Source organism: Poecile atricapillus, chromosome 22 (assembly GCF_030490865.1).
Source record: "Poecile atricapillus isolate bPoeAtr1 chromosome 22, bPoeAtr1.hap1, whole genome shotgun sequence".
Classification (NCBI taxonomy): Eukaryota; Metazoa; Chordata; class Aves; order Passeriformes; family Paridae; genus Poecile; species Poecile atricapillus.
In genome coordinates, this window is record NC_081270.1 from 3,958,227 (window position 1) to 3,982,305 (window position 24,079).

General features: G+C 48.7%; 3 protein-coding genes across 6 annotated transcripts in view; 2 read left to right on the forward strand and 1 right to left on the reverse strand.

Annotated features, from left to right (window-relative positions):
• Positions 1-306: 306 nt before the first annotated feature.
• On the forward strand, positions 307-4,203 carry TPRG1L (tumor protein p63 regulated 1 like). 2 transcript variants are annotated; one of them, XM_058854953.1, is made up of 6 exons: positions 307-548; positions 625-716; positions 1,215-1,391; positions 1,949-2,102; positions 2,825-3,050; positions 3,260-4,203. In XM_058854953.1, the coding sequence occupies exons 1-5, from the start codon at positions 345-347 to the stop codon at positions 3,017-3,019; spliced, it is 822 nt and encodes a 273-aa protein (XP_058710936.1). In that variant the 5' UTR covers positions 307-344; the 3' UTR covers positions 3,020-3,050; positions 3,260-4,203. The 2 variants fall into 2 exon arrangements, with proteins under 2 accessions (XP_058710936.1, XP_058710935.1); XM_058854952.1 differs by having other exon boundaries at positions 2,825-4,203.
• A 144-nt stretch (positions 4,204-4,347) lies between these two features.
• On the reverse strand, positions 4,348-19,877 carry WRAP73 (WD repeat containing, antisense to TP73). The gene is made up of 12 exons (XM_058854950.1): positions 19,731-19,877; positions 18,537-18,689; positions 17,862-17,978; positions 10,785-10,857; positions 9,887-9,990; positions 9,019-9,105; positions 8,375-8,509; positions 8,219-8,296; positions 6,854-6,959; positions 6,259-6,384; positions 5,340-5,531; positions 4,348-5,065 (listed from the first exon to the last, which is right to left on the reverse strand). The coding sequence occupies exons 1-12, from the start codon at positions 19,797-19,799 to the stop codon at positions 4,956-4,958; spliced, it is 1,350 nt and encodes a 449-aa protein (XP_058710933.1). The 5' UTR covers positions 19,800-19,877; the 3' UTR covers positions 4,348-4,955.
• The window catches only part of TP73 (tumor protein p73), a 32,937-nt gene continuing 26,848 nt past the window's right edge, over positions 17,991-24,079 (forward strand). For 2 of the 3 annotated variants that reach the window (XM_058854944.1, XM_058854948.1), the window contains exon 1: positions 17,991-18,146. In XM_058854944.1, coding sequence (XP_058710927.1) covers positions 18,115-18,146 — 32 coding nt within the window. In that variant the 5' untranslated portion in view covers positions 17,991-18,114. Of the gene's footprint in view, positions 18,147-21,745; positions 21,804-24,079 lie in introns of those variants that run through there. The other variant, XM_058854947.1, reaches the window with a different exon arrangement.

A 24,079-nucleotide genomic window follows, 5' to 3' on the forward strand; every position in this document is an offset into this window, starting at 1 on the left:
GCACCTGACACAGCCCTGGCCATGTGACAGTAATGGTACCTGGTACCTAATCAGCTCTGAGCAAGCGGTAATGACAGCAGCCACCACTTTGTACAGCCCCAGGTGTGCGATGGTGACGGTCCCAGCAGCCGCCGGTGCGTGACGATGACAACACCCGGCAGGCAGGCCCGGCGGAGCGGGGAGCGCTGCCGTGCCCCGCATCCGGGCCCGGGTAGCGACCGAGCATCCCGTCCGGGGCTGCAGTGCCGCCTCCCGGCCCGGCGCGGAGCGAGAGGCGGCCCCGGGCGCTCCGCCCGCCCCGCTCCGCCCCGGAAGGCTCCGAGCGCCCGCCCGGCGCCGCCGCGATGCTGCAGCTGCGGGACGCGGACGAGTCCGGCCCGGCCGGCGGCCCCGGCAGCCCCGGCAGCCCCGGGGCCGCCACGCTGGTACCGGGTGGGGCCGGACCGCCCTTCCAGCCGGCCGCGCCGCCGGCCCGGCAGACGCTGCGGCCGCTGAGTGTCCGCACCGCGGGCCGCGCCGGCCGCCTGCGCCAGTACTTCGTGTTCCGGGTGCGCGCCGGGAGGGGCGCGGGGGCAGCCGCGGCCCCGGCCCGCACGCCCTGACCTCTGCCTTCTCCCCCCGCAGCCCGGCACCATCGAGCAGGCGGTGAGCGAGATCCGCGTGGTCGTGCTGCCCGCCGAGGACGGGGAGGTGCAGAGCGTGTGGCTGCTCACCGAGTGAGTTCCGCGGCGGGATGGCACGGGCGCTCCGGGCGGGGTGATGAGAGCCAGCGCAGCCCCGGCCCCGCGGGCTTGCTCCAGAGCCTCACGTCCCACATCAGCGCTTTTCTGTATTAAACCTGGTGAATATTAACGCGCGCACAAGGCCCGAAATGGCCCGGGCTGGCTGCAGCCATCATTATTTCATCATTTCTTTATAAGCCAGCTCTCCAGATCCAGACCAACCCTCCCCAGTCAACCCCTTATAAAACCCAGTCCCACAGAGAACCCACTCTTGCAGTAAAGTGCGGGTGTAGCTTTAACAAACTAACCCAAAGCACAGACCCTCAGCCCTGCACTGGCCCTGCTGATGCAAAGCAGAGGCTGTAACAGAAAATAGAGCATCACTAAGACTTCAAATTTCTTCTCCTCAGCAACTCTGCTGTCTGCCAAGCCCATGAGTGTTTCTAGCCAGGAGTCAAAACCACTTAAAGCTCAGTCATGTTCTCTCCCCAGAATCGATCACTGGAATAATGAGAAGGAACGGCTCGTCCTCATCACGGACTGGTCCCTCCTGGTCTGCAAGTATAACTTCATCAGCCTGCAGTGCCAGCATGTGACCAGGATTGCCCTCAGTGCCGTGGACACCATCTCCGTGGGGGAGTTTGAGTTCCCACCCAAATCTCTGAACAAGTAAGCAGATACAGTCACATGTAAGTCTTCCACAGTTATTGGGAACAGATTGAGCTGTCAGCTTGGCCACTGGAATGAGAATTCTTGTTTTGCTTGCTTAACTGTGCAAACAATTCCTGAAGCTTTACTGGAAGACCTGAGGGTAGCTGCTGGTTTGCTGGGGTGGTGGAATAGCTGCACTAACAGCTCAAGGACTTTCAAGATAAGATGAGTAGATCTGGGAGCAGGAACTCATCACCATTACATAATACAGTAAGTAGCAGTAACACCACCTTAGCATGAGTAGAAAGCTGAGTCCTGTACACAGGGGCTGTCACAGGCTGTGAAGGATGGCCATGGTGTCCCAGGTGCTTCACTTTCTTGCTCCCAGCTCATAAGAATGTCCCTTTGCACATTTCAGGGGCTGATTACTGCATTTCTTGCCTACAGTAAAATTTACCATCACTTGTATTTCAAGATAGCTTCTAGTTTCAAGTAGGTCTTTTCCAGACAGAACATTTTTAGTTAACCTTGCTCCAAGACTGGGAAATTTTACCCTGTTTATTCTGCGCTATCAGGAGGGAAGGTGTCGGTATCCGCATTCAGTGGGACAAGCAAAGCCGTGCCTCCTTCATCAACAGGTGGAACCCCTGGTCCACCAACATCCCCTACATGACCTTCACCGAGCACCCCATGGCAGACGCTGACGAGAAGATCTCATCCCTGTGCCGGGTAAGGAACGGCCTCTGCTGCTCCAGGCAGCTCACTGAGCTCAGAGTGGGCATAACTTGCTTTATTTAAAAGCAATGCATAAATTAATCAAACAAAATTGGTTACATCAAGGTAGAATTTAGAGCTGGGAGCTCCATCTTCCCAGTCTCCAAATTTTGACTTGCAGGGTGACCCCACTGCCCACTTTTGCCAGCCACCCATAACTGGCTGAAATACAGAGGAAGCCAAAACTTCTGAAGGTGCAGAGTCCTGTAAAACCAAAAAGCAAATGGATCTTGGGCTGCTTCTGCTTTTACTTACCTGTCAGATGATGGACTTTTCATCTAGGACTGCCAGCTAATTAACAGATGGTTTAATTGCTCACTGAAAACCTTCATCAAGGTGGTTCTCAGTTCTTTTTGTAATAGGTGCTTCCCTCTGAAGGTCTGCCTAAAATTAGAACATTATTAAGCGTAACACATCAGTGATCAGGGCAGAACCACATTCAGAAATAAACACCTGGTCACTGATGAATCTTTACCCTGTTTAAGTCACACATCAGCAGTGTCCTGTGTGAAATTAACAGAATCATTGAGGTTAAATATCAGACTGTGACTATCACAGCCCATAGAGCCCTGACAGCTACAGCTTTAATGCTAACCCTTCACCATTCCCTAGCAGCAGCTGCTTGTCTTAAGAGTTTGTAAAACAATGCAAAAGCAAGGGGATTTCTTTTCTTCCAGCTGGAAAACTTCCAAACACAGCTGATCCAGGCTGTGAAGAAAGCCCACAAGGAGGGCCCGGTGCCAGGAAGTGCTAACGGGGTGCTGGTGCTGGAGCGGCCCATCCTCATCGAGACCTACCTGGGACTGATGTCCTTCATCAACAACGAGGCCAAGCTGGGCTACTCCATGACAAGAGGCAAAATTGGATTTTAAACCCCCTTGCGAGTCACCTGTTCAAGGGCAAGTGAGTTGCTGGTGGTAACCTGGGGAGAGGGTGCTGAGGGCAGAGCACTTGATAAAGCAAAGTTGCCAGGGGAAGGAAAGGAAAGGGGGAGGTTGTAGAACACTTCCCAGGTTGTTTGGGAATGCACAGGTTGGATTTGAAGCAGACTCAGGGTGGTGTCAGTCTTGTATTTTGTACTTGATTTACAGCCCTCACTGGTCCTTGTGCAGGGTGAATGAGCAGTGGTGTGTTCTGTGTCCCTGTGCCTGCTCTTCCCAGTCCATGAAGTGCCATTGGAATCTGCTGAAACTCCCAGTGCACGGCAGAACCTTTGTGCCACGGCCCTGCTGTATCCCTGTGTACGGTGTCAAATCCTGTCGTGTGCTTGGGACTGCTTTGTGTTGTTTAAGAGGAATTGCTGCTCCAATCGCCATGATCTCAGTGCTCTGATTAATGCCTGTTAGGAATTTTCAAAGCTGTCAGTCAGTCTTTAACAGTATTTGCTGGCTTTTGCTAAAGCTGCACTGTTCCACCAGCTCAGCAGCAGTTTGTGAACTCAATATGCATTTCTGAGCTTCTTGTAAAAATCCCTCTAAGAACCTACTGGAACTTCCTCTCTACTTCTGTTTCTTTGCTGCAGTCACAGAATAAAGACTGTTGTGAGAGAACATTGCCAAAAGCCTCACAAACACGTTTGCCTTCAAAGCTGTTCTTTGTAGAACTGAAAAGGAATTCTATTTTGGTTAGATTGATACTCTTAGCCATTTTTCTTAAATCTACTCTAGTTTGGACCAGGACTTTTTAATGGAGACAGAGAAAACTTTCAGCACTGTGTGTCAGCCTTGGGTCATACATTCCTGCACTGAACCTCTCATCCAGGGATGAAATTCAGAAGCAGCCCAAGGGATTACAGCTGTAATTGCTCAGGAGGTGACTCTAACAAGCTTTTTCCTTGTGCATGACCTTCTCTCCATGCCCTTTCATCAGAGCATTTATCTTCTAGATGAACACTGTGCTGCACTGGTGAGGTTTTTTGACCTTAATGTAGGTGAGTGTTTGTGAAACTCCTGTTGCAGTCTATCCTGGCTCCAGCTTTCCAAGCTTTTCCATGCATTTTCTAAGTTACCTGTTCAATTTTCATTAACCTTGCAGTAAAGTTGAAATTTAACTCTTACTTGGTATTTGCTCTTCATTTTCTGGAGACTGAGGCTGTGAAATTAGGTAGCAAAAGAAAAAATATCCAGTAAATTCCTAAACAAGACGCTCCCTCCTCAGAAGGACACAGGAAAACAAGGAAGGATATGCAACTGCTCCTTCCCTGCCAAACCATCCACTCCTATTTGGCACCAGAGTTGGGACAAAAACTCACATTTCGGTTACCTATAATTCAGCATCTTGAAGTGTCAATTGTGATCCTTCTGGCAAAGATTCTATGTAATAAATCCATGGTGGCCCAGGTACAGTTACTGTCACCCAAAATTATCTGTGTGCAAGTAACAGTTTCCTTGTGCTGGGATGAATTGCTACATCACATCACTGATCACACTGAAACAAACTTTCAAGTGAAGAGATCCAGGTTTATAGTTTGTAACTATCAAAATATTTATTGGAAATAGAAAAATTAAATAATAGCTATACATTATATACACACAGAGCTACAGTCTTAGAAAATAAGGGTTCAGTGTTGAAAAAGAGATGTTCAACTCCACCAATATTCATGTTTTCTTGCAATAGACACTCATTCCTTACATTTCACTTGCTACATCACTTCATTCAAATGCAGTCACAGTATTTCACACACTGAGCTTGGAGCTCCTTCAAATAAATAACTTATAAATACAAACACTTCAGACTGGGCAATAGGTTTTGACTCCTTTCCTTTTTCTTCCCCAGACTTGGGAGCGTTTTTAATGCATTTTAGTTCTTTTATTTTACCTCTTCTGTTTCCAAGTAACACACACAGAAGTTGTCCTTACTCAGGAGCAGCATGGAGTCCCCATTGGAATTCCAGGAGAGAGATGTGATCTGGAAGTCACCTGCAGGAAGAAATCAGAGTGTGTCAGCAAGGAGGTGGCAGCCCATGCTCCTGCTGGAGGAAAAGGCAAATCCCTCCTGGCCCAGTGCTGTCCTTGAGACATTTCCTCTGTCTCACTATGAACTCCTCTTTTCCCAAGGGTGAAAACACCCATTTTTAAGCAGCTCCAAGAACACACCTGAGCTATTTCCAGGATAACACTCAGATCAGTTTATAAATGGAATAATATTTTGTCACTGAGCAGTTGCTGAGAGGTTGTGGCAGCTGCTGCTCACCTTCCCCAGGCACCTGCACGACAACACAGCCAGCTGGGGACCACAGGTACACTCTGCTGCTGCCTGTGCACACAGCCAGACGGGGCTGGCAGGGGTCCCACTGGAAACTCTGGATCGTGCACAGCTGCTCCAACACCACAGACAGCTTCAGCTTCCGGATGTCCCAGATCCACACAGCGTTGGGAATGTTATCTGCAGAGGAAGCAGCAAGTGTGTGATAGCTGGAGGATAAAAGGATCATGCTTGGTTTTTCTAAATGCACAGGAACAAACAAATTCATACAATGCAAACCTTTAAGAACAGCCCAGGGTTAGCACCACTTGAATTTTGCCAAGCAGAGCCTTCAGGAAATACTCAGCCTTGGAAATATTGCAAAGAAAGATAAAAGTGATCTAGTTCATCTCCCAGTCTGTCTCTAGCTTTCATCACATTAGTCTGTCTGATGGGTTTTGCACCTGACCCAGAGCTTTGGCACCCAGGCACAAACAGCCCCTCAGGACCAAAGGGAAAAACTGAACATTAATTCCATGACTTTCACTATTCAGGAAGTCAGAATTCCTCCTGCTATAGATTGAGCTGAATTCTGCCTCTTAAGAGACTCAGGCTGTAGGTGGGAAGATTTGTTTCATTTTCAATACAGTGAGCTCACACAAACTTGAAGAAACCTAAAACCCCACTATTTTCATTAAATACAGAGCCAAGGCTGAGTTCATGCCCTGATCAGCAGTTCTGGCAGTTCACGACAGTTAACACACACTAGAAGACAGGCAGGGATTGTTCTGTAGTTACACATCTCACAACAGAGCTGATTTTACAGGGCCATGACTCTTTTTATAGTGCAAAGGATCATTTCTGCTAAGGAATCCCCCCCACATGCCCCACATGGTTTCCCCTCTAAGGCAGGGCAGTTGGAACCTACCATTTTTGGTTGCCAGGAAACAGTTATCTGCACTGAAGGCCAACATCCCAACTCCCACTTTGGGATTTGCCCTGTCAGCAACTGGTTTGATGTACTGTAAAGAAACTGGCACCTGGGAAATGTCATCTGGAATGGGAAATAAAAGTATTTCACTAAGTGAGCCTGGGTGGACAATGCATTCACATCCAACTGTTAAAACCCCTCATCTCTGAAGTGATAGGACCGTATTTTATTCTTCTCCAAGATGTTCCATTCAAAATTTCAATTGCTTTAAGATATCACATCCTCACAGCCACCCTACTACTATTCTTGCCCTCCTACAGAAAAGGAAAGGCTGAAAATTCAGCCTGAGATTCCTGAGATTAAATCAGGAAAATTAGAGATTAATTTTTTTACTACCTTTTAACTAATATTTCAAACACTGTTAACCAAAGGTGATTTATAGTGCCACAAAGACTGAGACTGATTTTTACTGCCCTCAAGAACATCCAGAGGATCTGTTCTACCATCCAAGGGGCAGAGTTCACCTACAATGTTTATTTAAAAACTTCCCAAGGCAAACTCAAGTGTCTGGTTTGAGTAAACTTTGGCTTACATTTACTCTTTGTGCTGAAGAGAGAACTAGCCAATGCTCTTGTTGGAGGGAAAGAAAGTCTCTCTGTGTCAACAGTTGGGGATTTCTCCACTTCTTTATACACAATCTACAAAGAAACAAGTGAGAGCTCTACAGAAGGACCTCGGAGAGTTTGAACATGGACTGTTACCAAATACCCACATCCCACTGGCTCATTTGCACATTTAGTAGATCTCAGCATCCCCTGGTTCATCAGCAGAGGAAAGGGCTTCAGTAGGCAGATCTGGAATCCAGTATTCCCAGTAAATCATGGGCCATTTGGAACCATGATAAGGGAAACACTCCAAAGAATAAGTCTGAGGGAGTGCACCTCATCCATTATTTCTGACAGCAAATTAAATCATCCCCAATTACAGTGGGAACATGAATCTCATTTTTGCAACCAAAAATCTTTAATCTGATTCTATCACAAAGTTTACCGCCGCAGAAGGAAAATAGCAAAAATATTTTAGTGTGCCTGCAATATATTCCCAAACACAAGCAGCAGGATAAAACACAGCAACTGCAATTCCTGTCTGTGTAGTGGAGATTAACAGAGCTATTTCCATTTGTTTTCCATGACATATTTTACACCTAACTGGAAGTTAAGGCATTCTTCAGCCATGAGAAGCTTTGCTGAGGTGCTTTAATGGCTCGTGCCTTGCTTCTAGTTAAGAGGCAGAGTCATGTGAATATTGCAGGCTTACAATCCACACACAAACTCTTCCAGGTCTGTTCAGTCCCTCTGCAATGGCAAAGAGCACTACACACTGTTCTTGTTACCTCCAGGGATGAGATCAGCTCGGGATTTTGGGAACAGCAGCTCTGCACCTGCTGCCAACAGCCCAGAATCTGTCAGGCCTTGCAGGTACAGGTATAAAGGATAAAAATCAATGCTGACAGATGTTCCAGGAAATGCCCTTTAAGTGAGCTGGATGAGCCTGTCCACACAGGATGAAAAATCTGAACACAATCCAGTTCCAGCACTGTTTAAAGTTAAGAATTGTATAAAGCTGAGACAAATCTCTCCTGTTCAGCTTTCCATTTTGCTATCGGCTGCACACCCAAATGTGTAATGCAGCCACCACCTACACCAAAATACACTGGCACGTGACAGGAGCATCTGAGAATCTACTACTGCTCAAGAGAGACAACCACAGACATATTCCATCAAATTTGAAAGGATTCCCACATTTTTGTTATATTCCCAGGTTGTATTTCCCAAGCCCCATCAGGAAAAAAAAACCAAAGCCTCCAGAATGAAATGGACTCATCAGCATCTTTGAGATACAAACAGCAGCATCCAAGCTCTGCTAAGGACTCCATGAATTTAGGACCCACACTTACAGTCTTCTTGCTGGCAATGGTTGCTGGATGGTCAAGCTCCGTGATCTTCTTCCACGTCACATGGTTCAGGATACGCACCTGGCTCAGGAAGCATGGCAAGGTTAGGGCAAAGTTCTCCAAATGGTTTAGATAAAAGAGGCAGAAACCATTTCTTACCTTTTCATCAAAGCTGCCAATGGCCAGGAACTGGCTGCTGGGACTCCAGGCAATTGATTTGATGCCCAGGGGCCACTCATAGGCACGGTAGGAAGAGAGCAGCCGCCCATCGAGGGAGTACAGCAGGACCTTGTACTGAAACACAGACAGAGCCACTCTAAAATCCAGCAATGGTGCTAAAAACCACAGGCAGGCAAATCATCCCTGCCAAATATTGCCTGTTTAACATGCAGCAAGTTCAATACAAAGGTACAAATGGTCTCTTAGCACTGAGTTAAGAGGCTTCATTGCTCTCTTTTTGGATGAGTAAACTGTAAAATCACTGTGCAGTGCAATGTCAGTAAAGCTGTAGAACACTCTTACATTCTTCCATTATTTCAGTACCATCTTCTACAATGTTTACAATTTTTTTACAAAATAAATTAGAAATAATTTGCTGTCATTGAGGGTTTACAGAACAGTAACATCCACTTGCAAGGACACCCATCCCCAATACAAGTGTAATATTTAACAAAAGCTGGACTCACACCCTTTTATGTTTAAAAGAAACATTTTAAGTACTAATTGTTTTAGTCACTGCTTTATACATGATGGCCAAAGACCAACTTGAACTCTTTAAGAAAAGAATTTGCTTTTCCTCCTACCTCCAGGCACGTGTCCCATGCTGCCAGCACACAGCCATTGGGAGCCCACTCAATCCCAAACAGATCCTGGGTTTCAGTGTCAAAATGCTGCCCACAAAAGAGAAACCACAAAACCATTTGAAATATGTCAACAAATCCTGTTACACCTAAGCTGACAGAAGGTTCAGTTTTAACCTTTCAAGGGCTACCACAAACACAAATGAGCTTTTTGTATGCCAGAGTAGCAACAAAAATATTTCCTCTTGTAACACATGCTGCATTCAACGGATCTTTGATCCCCTCTACAGAAAAGCTAAAAGTTTCTATACCTTCAAATGAACAACATTTCATATGAAAATTAAATTAGTCACACTGAATAAATCAAAAATTCAGGAATTCCTTGTCTTAAAGCCAGTACAGGATCTCATAATCCCAGAATAGTCTGAGCTGGAAGGGACCTTACAGCTCATCTCCTATGGGCAGGGACACCTTCCGCTATCCTAGGTTGCTCCAAGCTCCATCCAACCTGGCCATGGACATTTCCAGGGATGGGGCAGCCTCAGCTTCCACTACAAGGTTCATTAGGGAAGAGCTCAGGAACATGACAAACATTAAGTGGAATTTCCCAAATTTTCTCTCAGCTTCTGGTGAGGCTCAGAATTCCCAAATTAGAGGTGACACAACATACAGACAAATTTTTTTGTGAGGTTTAATTGCTCAGATCCAGCCTGTGGCCAATGGCAGTCTCCATGGACTGATCTCATGTGTGAACAGTTTAATCACACGTCCCAAGTACCAAGCACTTGCTACTCCCACTGTTTCTAATGGAGTAGTGTGCAGTACGTGCAGGTAACTTCCACAGCAGAGTAGGAGGAGGGGCAGAGCTTACCCTGAGGAGCTGCCAGTTTCTGCACACGAAGATGCTGATGAAATCTTTGCAGTCCCGTCGCTCCGCCACGGCCATGTAGCGCCCGTCCCTGGTGAAAGCCACCCCTGCCACGGGACAGATTAATTAAACCTGGCTTAAATAGAAATCACACAACAAGGCAGAAGAGCTGATGAGGCTTCAGCGAGGAACAGTTACTCCCAATTCAAAGCAGAAATAAAAGAGGAGACAGAATCTCTTCACAGAAGGTCACATTAATCAAGGCAAAGCACAGTGCTACTGATTTACTGTGTCAGCGATTTTTAAGCTCAGAATGTACAATTTCTCAGGATGCAGAGCTCCAGCGTGCTTCAAAACACATCTAACCACTGACAGTTGTTATATAAACCAAACAGATTTTAAACAACCACTTCATTTAGCCTGGCTAAATGGATCAGTTATGCAACCATCAGATCTCCACCAACTCCCAGGCATTGCTCCCCATCCTCTCGGATTTTACATGGAATACATAATTGTCTTTGTCATCTCTGGGATACAAGCCTTGGGCAGGAAACTGCACACCACAGCCATGTGGTCTTACAGCCCTGACACAATCCCTTTCCAGCCTTTCCATATGCAAAAGATGACAAAAGTCCCTTTGAATTAATGTTTTTTATCACAAGCACATCCAGCATAATTTAATGCCTTAAAGGATCCCTCAGAAGCAAACACAACACAGATGCACATGTGAAGAGCAGGCACGTGGATCAGCTGGAATCCATCACTCACACAGCCTGGCTGCAGGTGCTGTTCAGAAGGGACAGGACCAGACCCTGTTCCCAAACATGGGGTTGGTCATCACATTAATTTTCCCTTTCTGTCACATTAAAGGACCATTCCCAGGTAGGTGTGTGACACTTACCTTGCTGGCATGCTTTGGGGTACTTGATGTAAGACACAGACTTGGTGCACAAGGACCACACCGTGATTCGGAGCTAGAACAGAGACAGGGAACGGTTTTGGTTATTTTTGTAGATTGAAAAAATAGTAATTAATAGGAAAATATCAACCTAATTCAGCAACACAAAGTGGATCAATAAACCTTCTGTGATTAATTAACTCTGCAGCTATTTTGTGCAACACAATGTCCTGGGAAGCAGCTAAGAGGAATTCTTTCCCAATTTCTGGCAGTTAGCAGGGAATTTACCCCAAGCTTACATGAGTACTCTAGATGAGGATACAAAATTCACATCACTGATATGGAGAAAAACTCTTCACAAACACTGAAGTTCCTGACATTAGGACAAATATTTCCCAATCTATTGCCCAGAGTCACTTTGCAGTTGGGAAAACAGATTCATCACAGAATCTGGAGGAGAGGTGGGGAGTTTCCTGCTTTTATGAATAGATGACAAGTTACAGTCCCTTCAGAACATTGTATCCCTTGGGAAAAGGTTACCAAGTGTGAACACTGAGCTGTATTTTACAACATTTAGAAACCCTCAGCTTTGATGGCTGATTTGTTTTGCTCTTCTCTCCTCAGGCACAATGAGGCACCCATACAGAATTACTGAAAAATTCAGACACCCAAAACCTGCTATGCAAAGCAAGGCTTTACACTGGTGTTTGGGGGATTTCTGGAGAACTGTGCCTCCACAAGCACCAAGAGCTGCAGAAAGGGCAGGCAGCTGCAAACCTAGCCACCCCACAGCTCCCCAAGGTCACAGCTGCACTCCAGGCTCTGCCTTGCCATCTGCACATTACCCAATTAAAAACAAATACTCCCTCTCCCTTAGCAACGACAGCCCCAGCCACATGGGCATTCACCAGGATAGCATGTGAACCTTTGCATTTGGAGCTGGAGCAAGGAATGTTTCCAGGCTCAGGTTTTTAACTTGTGTTTTCCTGCATTTTACTGCACCAAGGAAGAGCTACAGGTATGACTTTTAGCAATGAAGCACCTCTATCACAAAGGTGCCTTTCCCTCAACTACTGAATACCAAAATTAATTCTGATCTGTTAGGTAAAACACCAGCATTGTCCCCATTTCCCCCTCCTCCCACATCCCACACAGCCCAGCAGCATTGCAGCAGTCTCGGGAGGAAAGTTCTCAGACACCTTTTTACAGGTTTGTCCTTTACACACCTTATCCTTCCCTGAAGTACCTGGCACTGTTCAATGGTGACAAAGGATCCTGAGGGAGCAGCCTGTGGATCTGCTTCACTGGTAATACTGCAGGCTCTGTGTTGCAACAGAAGTTGGAGGTTTTTCCCTTGCTGACACGATCAGTTTTGGTGGGAAACACAATTCATATACAGGGATTTACAGGGTTCAAACCAAGCTTCAGAATTCCAGTAAACACTGCCTCCCCATCAGAGATCCATGGAATCCCAAACAGTCCCTTCTGCCTTACACATCAGACAAACTTCTGAGATTTGAAGAAATAGCACAGAAATCTTTTTCCATGGAATCATAGAATAATTTGGGCTGGAAGCGACCTTAAAGCTCATCTTGCCCCACCCCCTGCCAAGGACGCAGACACTTTCCAGTAGACCAAGTTGCTCCAAGCCCTGTCCACCCTCACAGGGAAGGATTTCTTCCCAGTATCTCACCTAACCCTGCCCTCTGTCAGTGTCATTCCTCCTTGTCCTGTCACTCCAGGCCCTTGGAAACAGTCTCTTTCCATCTTTCCTGTAAGTTTCCTTCAGGCACTGCAAGGCCACAATGAGGTCACCCCAAAGCTCCTCCTCTCCAGACTGGAAAATCCCAACTCTTCCAGGCTTTCCCCCCAGCAGAACTGCTCCATCCCTCTCATGACCAGGAGCTCCAGGTCCTTCCTATGCTGGGGCCCCAGGGCTGGAGGCAGCTCTGCAGGGACCTTACAGCTCTGCAGGTGGGGTTTCACCTGGCCAGGGCAGAGGGACAGAACCTCCTCCTCTAAGTTCAGCAGCTCCTGGGGGAATCCACAAGATGACCATTCATCAACTTTTATCCCTGGGGCCACTCACTTCCGGCCACCCAAACCCAGCGTTGTCAGTCTGCTCCTCAGGCAAGATTTACTTTAAAAATACCAACACAATGCCTCCACACATTCTTCTGCAGCAACTGCAGCATTGAAATACTGCTGGGGACTATTAATTGCAGCCCTAAATGCACTGGCTGCCCTGCCTCCCCTGAGCAAAACACACAGCATACATTCTCCAGCCACTTAATACAAGCTTAGCAGCTGCAGGCTTCGAATGCTGAGGGCTGGACCATCATTTTTCCTGACAAAGGCATCTGAGTGCTGCTACATGGCCTCATGAACAGCTCCCCTGGCCTGCTGGGCATCAAACACTTCCATCCTGGACCACACTGGCTGCTCCAAGCCTCAGGAGGCAACACCTTGCTGCTCACATTGATCTCAAGAGCACACAAATCTCTGGAGATGGGACACAGCACAACCCATGCTGAGTTCCCACTGTCGCCTCTGCCCTGCCTGAGGCTCAGCTAAAGAAAAGGCAAGGCCATTTTTGTTTTGAAATATTTTTACATCCCTCTCCATCATGGAGGCACAGAATCATATAGGATGGAAAATCCCTCAGACCACTGAGCCCAACCATTTTCCCAGCACTGCCAAGACCACCATTAGACCACATCCCAAAGTGCTATATTTAAATGTCTTTTAAATCCCTCAAGAGATGGGACTCTAACCCTCCCTTGAGGGGCCTGTCCCAATGCTTGACAACCCTTTCCATGAAGAAATTTTCCCTAATATCCAATCTAAACCTCCTTTTGCTGTAAAAACAGCAGCTTCTCCAAAAGGGTCAAGCTTTGTGACTCCTCAAGGATGACAATAACGGTTTTCCTGTTCTTCACTGTTGAGCATGTGCTCCTGGCATTGGATGTTTTGTTGCCATCACACCCTGATGCTGCTGAGGGGGCACTGCCCTGCCCCGTGTGCCCCAAAACATGGACACCAAACTGCCCCAGTGCCTCTGCAGCACTGGGGAGAGCCCACAGAGCACAGCCAGCACATGGCACAGTCACACACACAAAAATACACCTGCAAAAACCCAGACTACAACTAAATCAGATGCCTCTACGTGTCTGACAAGCAAAGCCTTCATCTTCACTCCATCTATCAGACACAACACACTTTTAACATCTAATAAGATCATAGAATCACAGCATGGTTTGGGTTGGAAGAGACCTTCACACATAAAAATTATCTTGTTTAAAATCCTCTGTTCACAGATTCACTGAGGTTGGAAAAGACCACCAAGATCATTGAGTCCAATCCATCCTGTGCCTCATCCCCACCCTGTTATTCAGCCTAGAGCACCGAGTGTCACCTCCAGGGATAGGGACTCCACCACCTCCCTGGGCAGTACCTTCCAATGCCTGACCAGCTTTTCCATGAATAAATTCTTCCTCATGTCCAACCTGACCCTCCCCTGGGAGAGCTTGAGGCTGTGTCCTCTCATCCTGTCATTCTCTGTCCGTTCAACTCCACTCTCTCCCCTGCAAGGGCTGCAGGCTCAGAGGGAAGCACACAGGTGCATTCTATAATTCCATTGTCACCTCTCACCCAATTCATACAACTTGATGGTTTGGCCTAGTGGTAGGAACATTCAAAACCAAATCATTTTGATTCCTGAAAGTAGGATCCTTTTCCCTTGTTCCATTTGTGCCCACTCAGACATTCCTACAGAAAAACTCACATTATGTGCTTAATGTATGGATTTTACACTGCCTTCCCTTAATATTGTGTTTACAACTGAATTGTGACAGAAAGGGAAAACCTTCATATTCCCACCTGGAACATTCCACAATCTCATTTAAATTGCCAGCATAAATGAGATGAAGAAGATTAGAAGGATTATGTCACAGCTTGCAGACAGGATCAGGAGCAACAGAAACACCAAACACAGAGGGTGAGAAAATAAACTAAACGCTTCAAAAATGACAGGAAATTTCCATTGCTGCTCATTGCCTTTAGGGAATTCATGGAGAAGGGACAATTGCTTTATAGAAGGAGAACAGCCCATGGTCAGTTAAGCCTGCAGCAAGCCCTTCTCCACTGCTCCTTCTGGGGGATACTTTCTCTTCAGCATAGATGACTCAACTGAGTGGAGTTGTCACACTCAAATCCTCACAATAATGGTGTCTGAGAAGATTTCAGCTGTTGTTTTGCAGTGGAAAAACAAACCAAAAGCAGAAACATTTTTAGAATAGCCTAAAAACAGCTGAGAAATAAAACGTATTTAGATGGTAACGTGATAAACAGTCTCCAGCGCCAGGCCCAGAACCACGGCCCAATGTTGACAGCTCCAGGCAGGTGTAGAACTGGTGATTTTCAACAGACAAAAACACACTTTTAAACAACCTACAGCTCAAATGACTGTCAACTCTTGTCCCAGACTTGACTGGGTCACTCAGCCCCCTTACATAGCAGTGTCTGTCAGCACCGGATTTCAGAAGATTATTCGGAGTACATTCCTCGCCAGGAAGCATTTTTCAGCCAATGCAGCCACACACAGTTACTAAGGATTAGCTGGGATACACACAGAAACACACACTTTTCCCTGCTGCTGGAGTTCCAAAGAAGCTCCTTGATGCTTAAGGGCCTGACATGGAATGAGATAAAGCATGTAGTTTATAAGCACAGCTCTTAAGAGAAACACTCCAGAATGTCTTCACGCTATTTATCCCAGGTCATGAGGAAGCAGAGAATCACAGAATCCCAGGATGGCTTGGGTTGAAAGGGACCTTAAAGCTCATTTTATCCCATCCCCTGCCATGGGCAGGGACACCTTCCACTAGACCAGGTTGTTCTATGCCCTGTCCAACCTGGCTTTCAGCACTTTCAGAAATGTGAAGAGGATCCATTTTCTCTCCTTCAGTTCTTCACCTGCAGCTGCTGGTTAAGCTTTACCTGTGCCTGTAAATTCTGGTGGCATGATGGCATTGGAAGGAGTCACATGGGGTTCCAACACCTTCCATAGGACACAATGATAATGTGAAACTGCCTCCCAGGGAGGATTTCAGTACAGAAGGAACACTAACCACAAAGAAATCCTACAAATTAGCTGATGAATTCCAAGTGTCAGAGGATGGTGCCAGACTCCTTTTTCAGGTGCCAGTGACAGGACAATGAGTAATGTCCATAAAGTAAAACACAACAAGCTCCACCTCAACATGAGGAAGAATTTCTTTCCATGGATGAAGGCAGAGCACTGGAACATCTTCCCAGGGAAGGCATGGAATCTCCCTCTCTGGAGACATTCCAAACCCACCTGGATGCATTCCTGTGTCACCTGCTCCAGGTGACCTTGCCTTGGCGGGGGGTTGGACTGGATTATCTCCAGAGTCCCCTCCCAGCTCCAACTATTCTGGGATTCTGTAATGATTTTTCTGAGGCACTGGTAAGTATAGATTGCTAGAAAGAAATTAGCACAACCATAACATTTAAAAAACTCAGTGAATAAGAAAGTTCCTTGTGAGCTCTCAGTGGAGTTCACACATTGACCTGAGGAATAACGAGTGGTTACTTGGTGCTGTTTGGAAATGACCAAAGCCCAGCTGAGCTGGCTGACAGGGAACCCCCAAACCCTCCAGGAAATTGCTGGATTTGAGAACACACTGATATTAAATATCCTGAGCATTGCCCATAGCCATCCCCCCAGACTGTGGATTTAGCAGGGAGGGAGTAAACACAGCTCCAACCACGGCACAGCCTCGGCAGCTGTCTGACAACAGCTAATTTAGCAACCTGTTTACAGCTGGAAAGGAAACTTATCCCAACACAGATGCCAACTTGGCAAAGGCTTAATGAAATCCTCTAAGGTCAAATCGAGTTCTGTTGGGAGGCAATAAATCCTCGCTGGTCCACCCCCACACGCACGTGCCACGAGATCCTCTCTGGGAGCCTGACACAGCCCCAGCCTGCAGTTCTGCCTCCTCCGCTGCTGCCTGTCACCTGCCACCAGCAGAGATGGCTGCACTGCCTCCAGGCTGGAATTCTGGGCTTGTTTTTAATTTTTATTGCTGCTATCAGGGCAATTCACACCTGGGAAAACCAAGGCCTAGACTTACCACTCCTATCTAGAGGGATGGAGGAGTGGGTCTGTACACACACGGCTGAGTCCACAGACATATCCCACTAACACTGGGATTTGCACAAAAAAGGGGGGAAATCTTACACTGCAAGCACGTGAATTCTGTGCTATCCAGTTATGGCACAAGATCCTGTCACCTAAAACCCTTCCACAGGTTTGGAAAGAGTAAACGCAAAGTGTCTCATATGCTGTTCTTGGCTATTTTCTGACCCTTCATTGTTGTACTAAATAAGAGGAATTATCAGCCCTAATCCAAAAGGTGGAAGAGTCACAATCCACAAGCCTTCCTACAAACTGATCATCCATAAACCAGTTTGGATTCTACATTAGTAGCATTCCCCAATATTGGTCTTAATAAGTATTAAAGGTGTCATAATTTTAATTTTAGAAGTGGTTCCACCAGCAATCTGGGTCCTGTGTGTCAGATCAAACAACTGGGAAAATATTTTCAGGATCTGGATCTAAATCGCATCTGATAGGTCAATAAACATAAGCCTGTAAGTTTAAATTTAAAATCACTCCGAAACATTTACGGTTTGGGTTTTGTTCACTAGAAATCCTGAGCTTTTCACACCGTGCAAACAACATATTGGATTTCTAAGACTGCTTAGATGAATGCCATCAACATCAAAAACATCAGGAAATGTTCTAAAACACACAATTTTACCTTCAAATTTAAGTGCTCATTTTCTATCTTATCACCAGAAGCAAGAGGACAAAATGTTAGTGGAATAACAAACACCAAACCTGGAATTAACCTGAGCTACACACAGGAGTACAGAGCTGCATCTGCGCTCTCCACCACCACTGCAGCTTTAAGGGCTTTGGGTTATTTTAGGAGGCAAAGGGCAGACAGCAACATCTGACACCAAGGGGAGCAACCCTGCCTCCACACTCACATGGAACTCGGTGGTGTTGAGGATGTGACGCCCGTCCGGACTCCAGCATGAAGCCACCAATCCCGCGGAGCCCTCGTCGATCTTACAGTGCCAGTCCGGCTGCTCCAGGGACCAGACCTGGGGCAGGGAGCAACCAGACACAGCAGGAAGCATCAGCTCATGCAAACCTCTGCTCAGGAGGATTCCCTGCAGCTGACAACAGGCTCCTGCATCCCACCTCAGGGAGCTCAGGAACACCCAAGCACCCACAGCCATGAAGGACTGGCGCTGGATCCCGCTGCAAAAGTGAGTCCCACACCTCTGGGTGATCATGGAAATGGCAAATGATGACGGGTTTGTTTTTTTTTTTCAGTGAAAAATATTCTGAATATCCAACATTTAAATAGGTTTAGTCCATTTAACAAGCTTGCATGTTATTTCTTTCCTACTGCAGTAAGAAACTGGTACGATAATCTCCAATTCTGATCTGTTTTGCTAGAAATTTTTATCCTGAATATTCTTTTTCAGACTAAGATATTTTGCTTCCAAAATCCTGGCATGCTGGGCTATCCTCAAACTGTGTCATCAATAACATCAGGTGCTTCTGCAAAGCTTCAGACTAGTCCTGGCTATTAACCTCTCACATTACAGCCAAATCCCAGCAGGAAACACGCCCTGTCCTGCCTTCATCCTCACCTGGACAATGCCCCGCTTGTACATGGCACACAGGACGAACAGGGAGTCTGAGGACCATTCGATGTACTGGATCTGATCCAGGCAGGTGTAGAGCTGGCGGATCTGCAGGGAGCTCGCATCCCGAACCACCAAACGGTGCTGCACACAGGAGGCCTGGGGGGAACGGAGACAGGGCTCAGCTGGGGAAGGATCCTGGATGGAGCACCAGGGCTGTCCCTGCCAGGCTCACTATGATCCCAGGTTTAGTTCAGAGAGGGTCAATGTCATGTTTAAAAACAAAAAAATCCTCCCTGTGGGTGGTGAGCCACTGGCACAGGTTGCCCAGAAAAGCTGTGGCTGCTCCTGGATCCCTGGAAGTGTCCAAGGTCAGACTGGATGGGGCTTGGAGCAACTGGGGATAGTGGAAGGTGTTCCTGCCAGTGGCAGAGGCTTTGAACTAAATGAGCTTCAAAGTAATTGCACTCCAAACCAGTGTAGGATTCTGTATGCATTGAGCTCCACTGCAAAGTACAGTAAGAACTAACCCAGTGGGAAAGGGAGTTTTACAGTAATAAATATAATCCTTGTTGATTCCATCACTGCTGGGTAAGTAATGCCAGTCTTTAAAAAATTTCTGTCTTATAATTTATTTTATTTCATTGACTCCCAGAATGGTTTGGGGTTGGGATGGACCTTGAAGTTCATCCAGTGCCACCCCTTGCCATGGGTAGGGACACCTTCCACTGTCCTAGGCTGCTCCAAGCCCGGTCCAACCTGGCCAGAAGGCACTTCCAGGAACCCAGGGGCTTCTCTGGGCACCCTGTGCCAGGGCCTGAGGACCCTCACAAAGAAGAATTCCTTCCCAATATCCCATCTAACCCTGCTCTTTGGCAGTTTGAAGCTCTTCTCCCTTGTCCCGCCTCTCCAAACCGTTGTATAAAGTCCCCCTCTATCTTTCCTGTAGGCTCCCTTCAGGTACTAATTAATTTAAAGTACTAATTAATTTACTGATTAACTTAACCTAACTCAGGGCTCTGGTATTGACACTTACTGCCTCAAAGCCTCTCGGCAGCAGCCTCTGAGCTCAGGCCCGCAGGCTCCGGGGCTCCATCCCTGCCCGCTCCGTGTCCGCCCTCAGCCCGGCCCGACCCGGCGGGCCCCGCCAACCGCCCTGTCCCGGGCCGCGCGGCCCCGCTGACCGCGGCCGGCACTCACCAGGCATTTTCCGTCGGGGGAGAAGCGGCCCAGGAGCCCCGAGAGCTTGAACAGCTCCGAGAAGTTCATGGCGGGCGCGGCGGCGCTGGGATTCGAACCCGCCGCCCTCCGCTCGGCTCCGCTCCGCTCCTGCGGGGCCCGGCGGAAGGGGCGGGGCCGCGCGGGGGGGGCCGCCCCGGGGCACGCCGGGAGTTGTGGTCCCCGCGCAGGCCCGGCAGGGGGCGCCCGGCGGCGGGAAGAGCGCGGGAAGGCGCCGCGTGAGCCGCATTGGTATGCAAATGTACCGCTAATGAGCTGGGTAATGACGCGGTTAATGAGCTGAGGAGCGCCTTCCCCCTCCTCTTCCTAATCTCAGGGAAGCCTCCCTTATCTGGCGTCTTTCCGCGGGCAGCGTCCCGCGCCCAGAACAGCCCAGGGCAATTAATCAACCCTTCTGGCTAATTAATCAGCCCTTCGGGCTAATCACTACTGCCGGCTAATTACCGACAGTAATGGGAGCACAGGTGCGATATCCCGCTAGATTCCCCGAACAGGACAGAGGAACTAAAAATGCAATAGAGATACTCCAGCAAAAAGGATGTGAACTGACTGGAATCAATCAGTCGATCAATAAATAAATAAATACAGGCACACCAGGGGAGGGGCAGATCCCAGATAACCCCTCTCAGAGGACATATTCCTTTGGGAAACAGCCCCCTCCCCGTGCAGCCGGCTGCCAAAGAGCAGAAGAGCACGGGGGAACGAGGAGGGTGACAGGGGTGTCTGTGTTCCCAAAACACAATGTCCCCAGAACCCTCTGGTCCCGCGGGCTGAACAGCCAGGGGGCTGCACAACTGCCTCCCTTTGTCCCCACGGTCTGTACCCCCGGGATTTTTGGGTTGTGGCAGCCTGGCTTCTGTCCCAGTGACAGCACGGCCCGGATGGGACCCCCTCCCTCCCAGTTTGGGGGCCACAATCGCCATCACTTATAAAGAAGCCTCACGATCAGAGGTTTTGAGGATTCGAGACTTGATTTCATTGCGGATTATTTGGGTTCCAAAAGCTGGTTCCAGCCCCACCGATGTTTTTTGGGGGGTGAATGCATTTTCTGCCCCCACAACAGAAGGACAGACCTGACAGCTGCTCTGCCGTCACCATCTGCCCCACGTGTGATATGGGGGTGCCTGTGGGCAGGGGGTGTGTGTTGGTCCCCGAGTGGGGACAGGGGACCTGAGCACAAGCAGTGACTGCCCAAGGATGAGCTGTGCTCGCTGCCTTCCTGCGTGACCGAGGGCAGTGAGCAGCGACACGGGACTTTGTGAGAGGGGTGTCAGTGTGACACGGTGTCTGTGAGTTCATAATTTGCGGGTGATGAGTTTTAATCAGAAATATTCAGTCTTCACCCACTGCCCGTCTCCGTGTGCCTTGGCAAGTCGCTGTTCCCCGGGGGAAGCAGCGCAGGGAATCCCGGAGCCCTTCCCTATCCCGCAGGGGGTCCCGGCCACCCCAGGAGAGATGATCCGGTCACCTGGCTGAAAGCAAACACAAAAACTGCTCAGTCCACCAATCTGATGAGGGGAAGAACCCCCTTGATCTACGCTGAGCGTCCTTTGCTGGGTGTCCCAAACCTGGAAGTGTCCAAGGCCAGGTTGGACGGGATTTGGAGCAACCTGGGATAGTGAAAAGTGTCCCTGCCCATGGCAGGGGTGGAAGGAGACGATTTTTAAGCTCCCCTCCGGCACAACCCGGTTATTCCCTGTTTCTGTGACTGATTGAAGCCCAGCGGTGCTCCCGGGTGGCCGCCACTGTTGCAGCTCCCGCATCCAACTTGCCCCGGCGTCACTTCGGCGGTGGTGACCAGCTTTAATTCCCTGGCACGCTTGGCTGAGCACTCCCCACCCCCTTGCAACTGCCTCCTATTCCAGGAAGGAGCGCAAGAGCTTTTGCCTCACTTTTCACACAGCTTTCAGCAGCTCCAATGTCATTGCCTTGGCGACCGGGACGCTACTCCAGTGTAGTGCAGTAAATAACGTAGATCCTCAATCCCAGGCCACTCCTGTCTGCGGGAGACCTCCGGGGGAACTCAAAACGCAGGTAGGAGGAAAAAAACCAAAAAAACCAAACTATAAAAAGAAACCGCTTGCTTTGTGTGTGTGTGAGTTTCTAGGCACGACCCTCCCCCGAGCGCTCGATAAAGCGGCTGGAAGATGATTTGCGGCCGCTTTACTTAATGGGCTTCCGACGCAATTTAAAGCGTCTTGGAAAGTTTGTTCCCAAGTGCCTTAACTCTGGAGTGAATGCACTTTTGGAGGAGCCTTGAACGGGGGAAGCAACGGAGGGGCTGGATGCCGGTGGGATGCAGGGGCTGGCTGGCTGCCCCTGTGCAGGGCTGAGGCTGGGCTGCCAAGGAGGGAGGGGGAGCAGCGGCCTCAGCCTCCTCCCCATCACGAGCTGCTGTCAGTGACTGCAGCCAGAGGATTTCTGTCCAACCTGCCTCGGAAAGAAAATTGTTGATAAGCTGCTGGACTCCACACAGGGTACACAAGTGTGCTGCATGAAAGTTCACTCGCTCCCTATTGCTTTTACAAACCTCATTTTGCAGGTGTGAATTTAACAGTCCGGGACAAATGAATGATAGCACAGGGCATTAGCACCGTGGGACTGGCATTTTTGCAAACATTAAGTTGTTTGTTGTGGGCTGGATGAGCCTGATGGGTCTCGTTGTGCGGAGGAGAGAAGGTCCAGGGTCAGTTCCCAAGTCATGAAACAGCTCCGTGTGAGAGGTGGAAACGGCTCTCAGAAGTCCTGCTCTCCCAGAGAGCCCTTAGGAATTAGTCATAACCCTTTACATAGGGTTTGTGCATTTATCTCCCTTTAAGGTGGCTGCAAAACGCTGTCATGTTTCGTTCTGGGCTGTTGGAGCGGCGGGATAGCATTGAATCACCAAGTGACAACAAAAACTGAGCATTTCTGGAGCTAAACCTGAGTTGATAGTTGATAGTGAGATAAAGATGCTCTTTCCAGAGAGTGCAGAAACTCAGCGGGCAGACAGTGCTCCCAGCAGGGCTGAGAGCCCACGGTGCTCTTCACCATCCTCATTGTGATGAAAAAAGTTGATTTTATAATCATTCTAATAATTTGTTGTGGCTCTGTGGTCACAACACGTGAGTGAAGCACGGCTCGATAGACGGAGGTTCATCTGCTCTGCTTCTCCAGGGAGTTGTTCTCCCAAATTGAGGTGGCTGTAGGGACCTTGGTCCGTGCTTTTCCTTCTTCCTCTGTCTCTGGGGCTGGGTTTTCCACTGCACCGTGGAAAACTGAGTATGTGGAGCTGTTCCATGCTGATCGTTGGAAATCATTTCAGGGGCCGTTCACAGGGAAGCTTCATGGGGAGAAGGAGCCGGGTCCCGTATCCCGGGGATGGCAGCCCCGCCGCGGGCTGAACCGGGTCCTGCGGGGAGCAGAGGTGGGGGATCACCTGTTCGCAGGCTTTCTCTCCCCCCTGCCGGGCTCTTTTCCCGTGTGCAGGTTCCCTGCAATGCCCTGACTAGCAACAGAGGGAAGCAGCAATCCAGGGAACGCTGGAGCCGGCTCGGAGTGCAGCTCTCCCAATGAACGCCGGTAAATCCCACCGGCAACCCGGGATCCCAGCACCAACTCCCTGGTTTGCACATTTTGGTCTTTTTTTCCCTTAGAAACCTGTAATAAATCCAGTGCAGGTCCCTCTCGAGCTGTGTCAGCCGTGCCAAGCATCTCCTACTGCCTTCCTGCCGCGTCGAGGCAGAAGGGATGGAGAATTCCTTCCTGCACCCTTTCCCCATGGCTAGCAAATCTCCACTTTAATAAGTAGATTGGGGTCTCTGGAGGTGAGAATCCTCCTGATGGAGTGTGGCTGGAGAATTCTTGCTGGAAGAAGTCAGGATGAAACCCCAGGTCTTCCCTCTGGTGTGGGGAGCTGGTGACAGCAGGGAGCTGACACAGTCAGGGCACAGGCAGAACAGGCTCAAAACTGGGGAGCTGGAAGGGACAGGGAGCTGAGCTGGGCTGTGTCTGGTCCTGAACTCAGCCGCAGGAGCCATTTCCTCAGCCTTGGGCACGGGAATTGCATCCATGGCACTAGGAATGCTTCCAGAGCAATGCATAATTAGGCTCCAAGGCTCTTCCCAATTTACCTTTGATTTTGATGTTGCACAAAGCTCCCACTGCTTCCCACGGGGTGACTTTTCCTTCTGCAGGACCTCACCATCACAGCACTTTCCCACCTTCCCAAATGCGAAAGCCTCCAGCATTCCCTGAAACAGGGCTCTAAACGGCACCTCCTTCCAGAGGGAATTGGATCAGCACCAGGCAAATTTGGGGGAAACTATTTG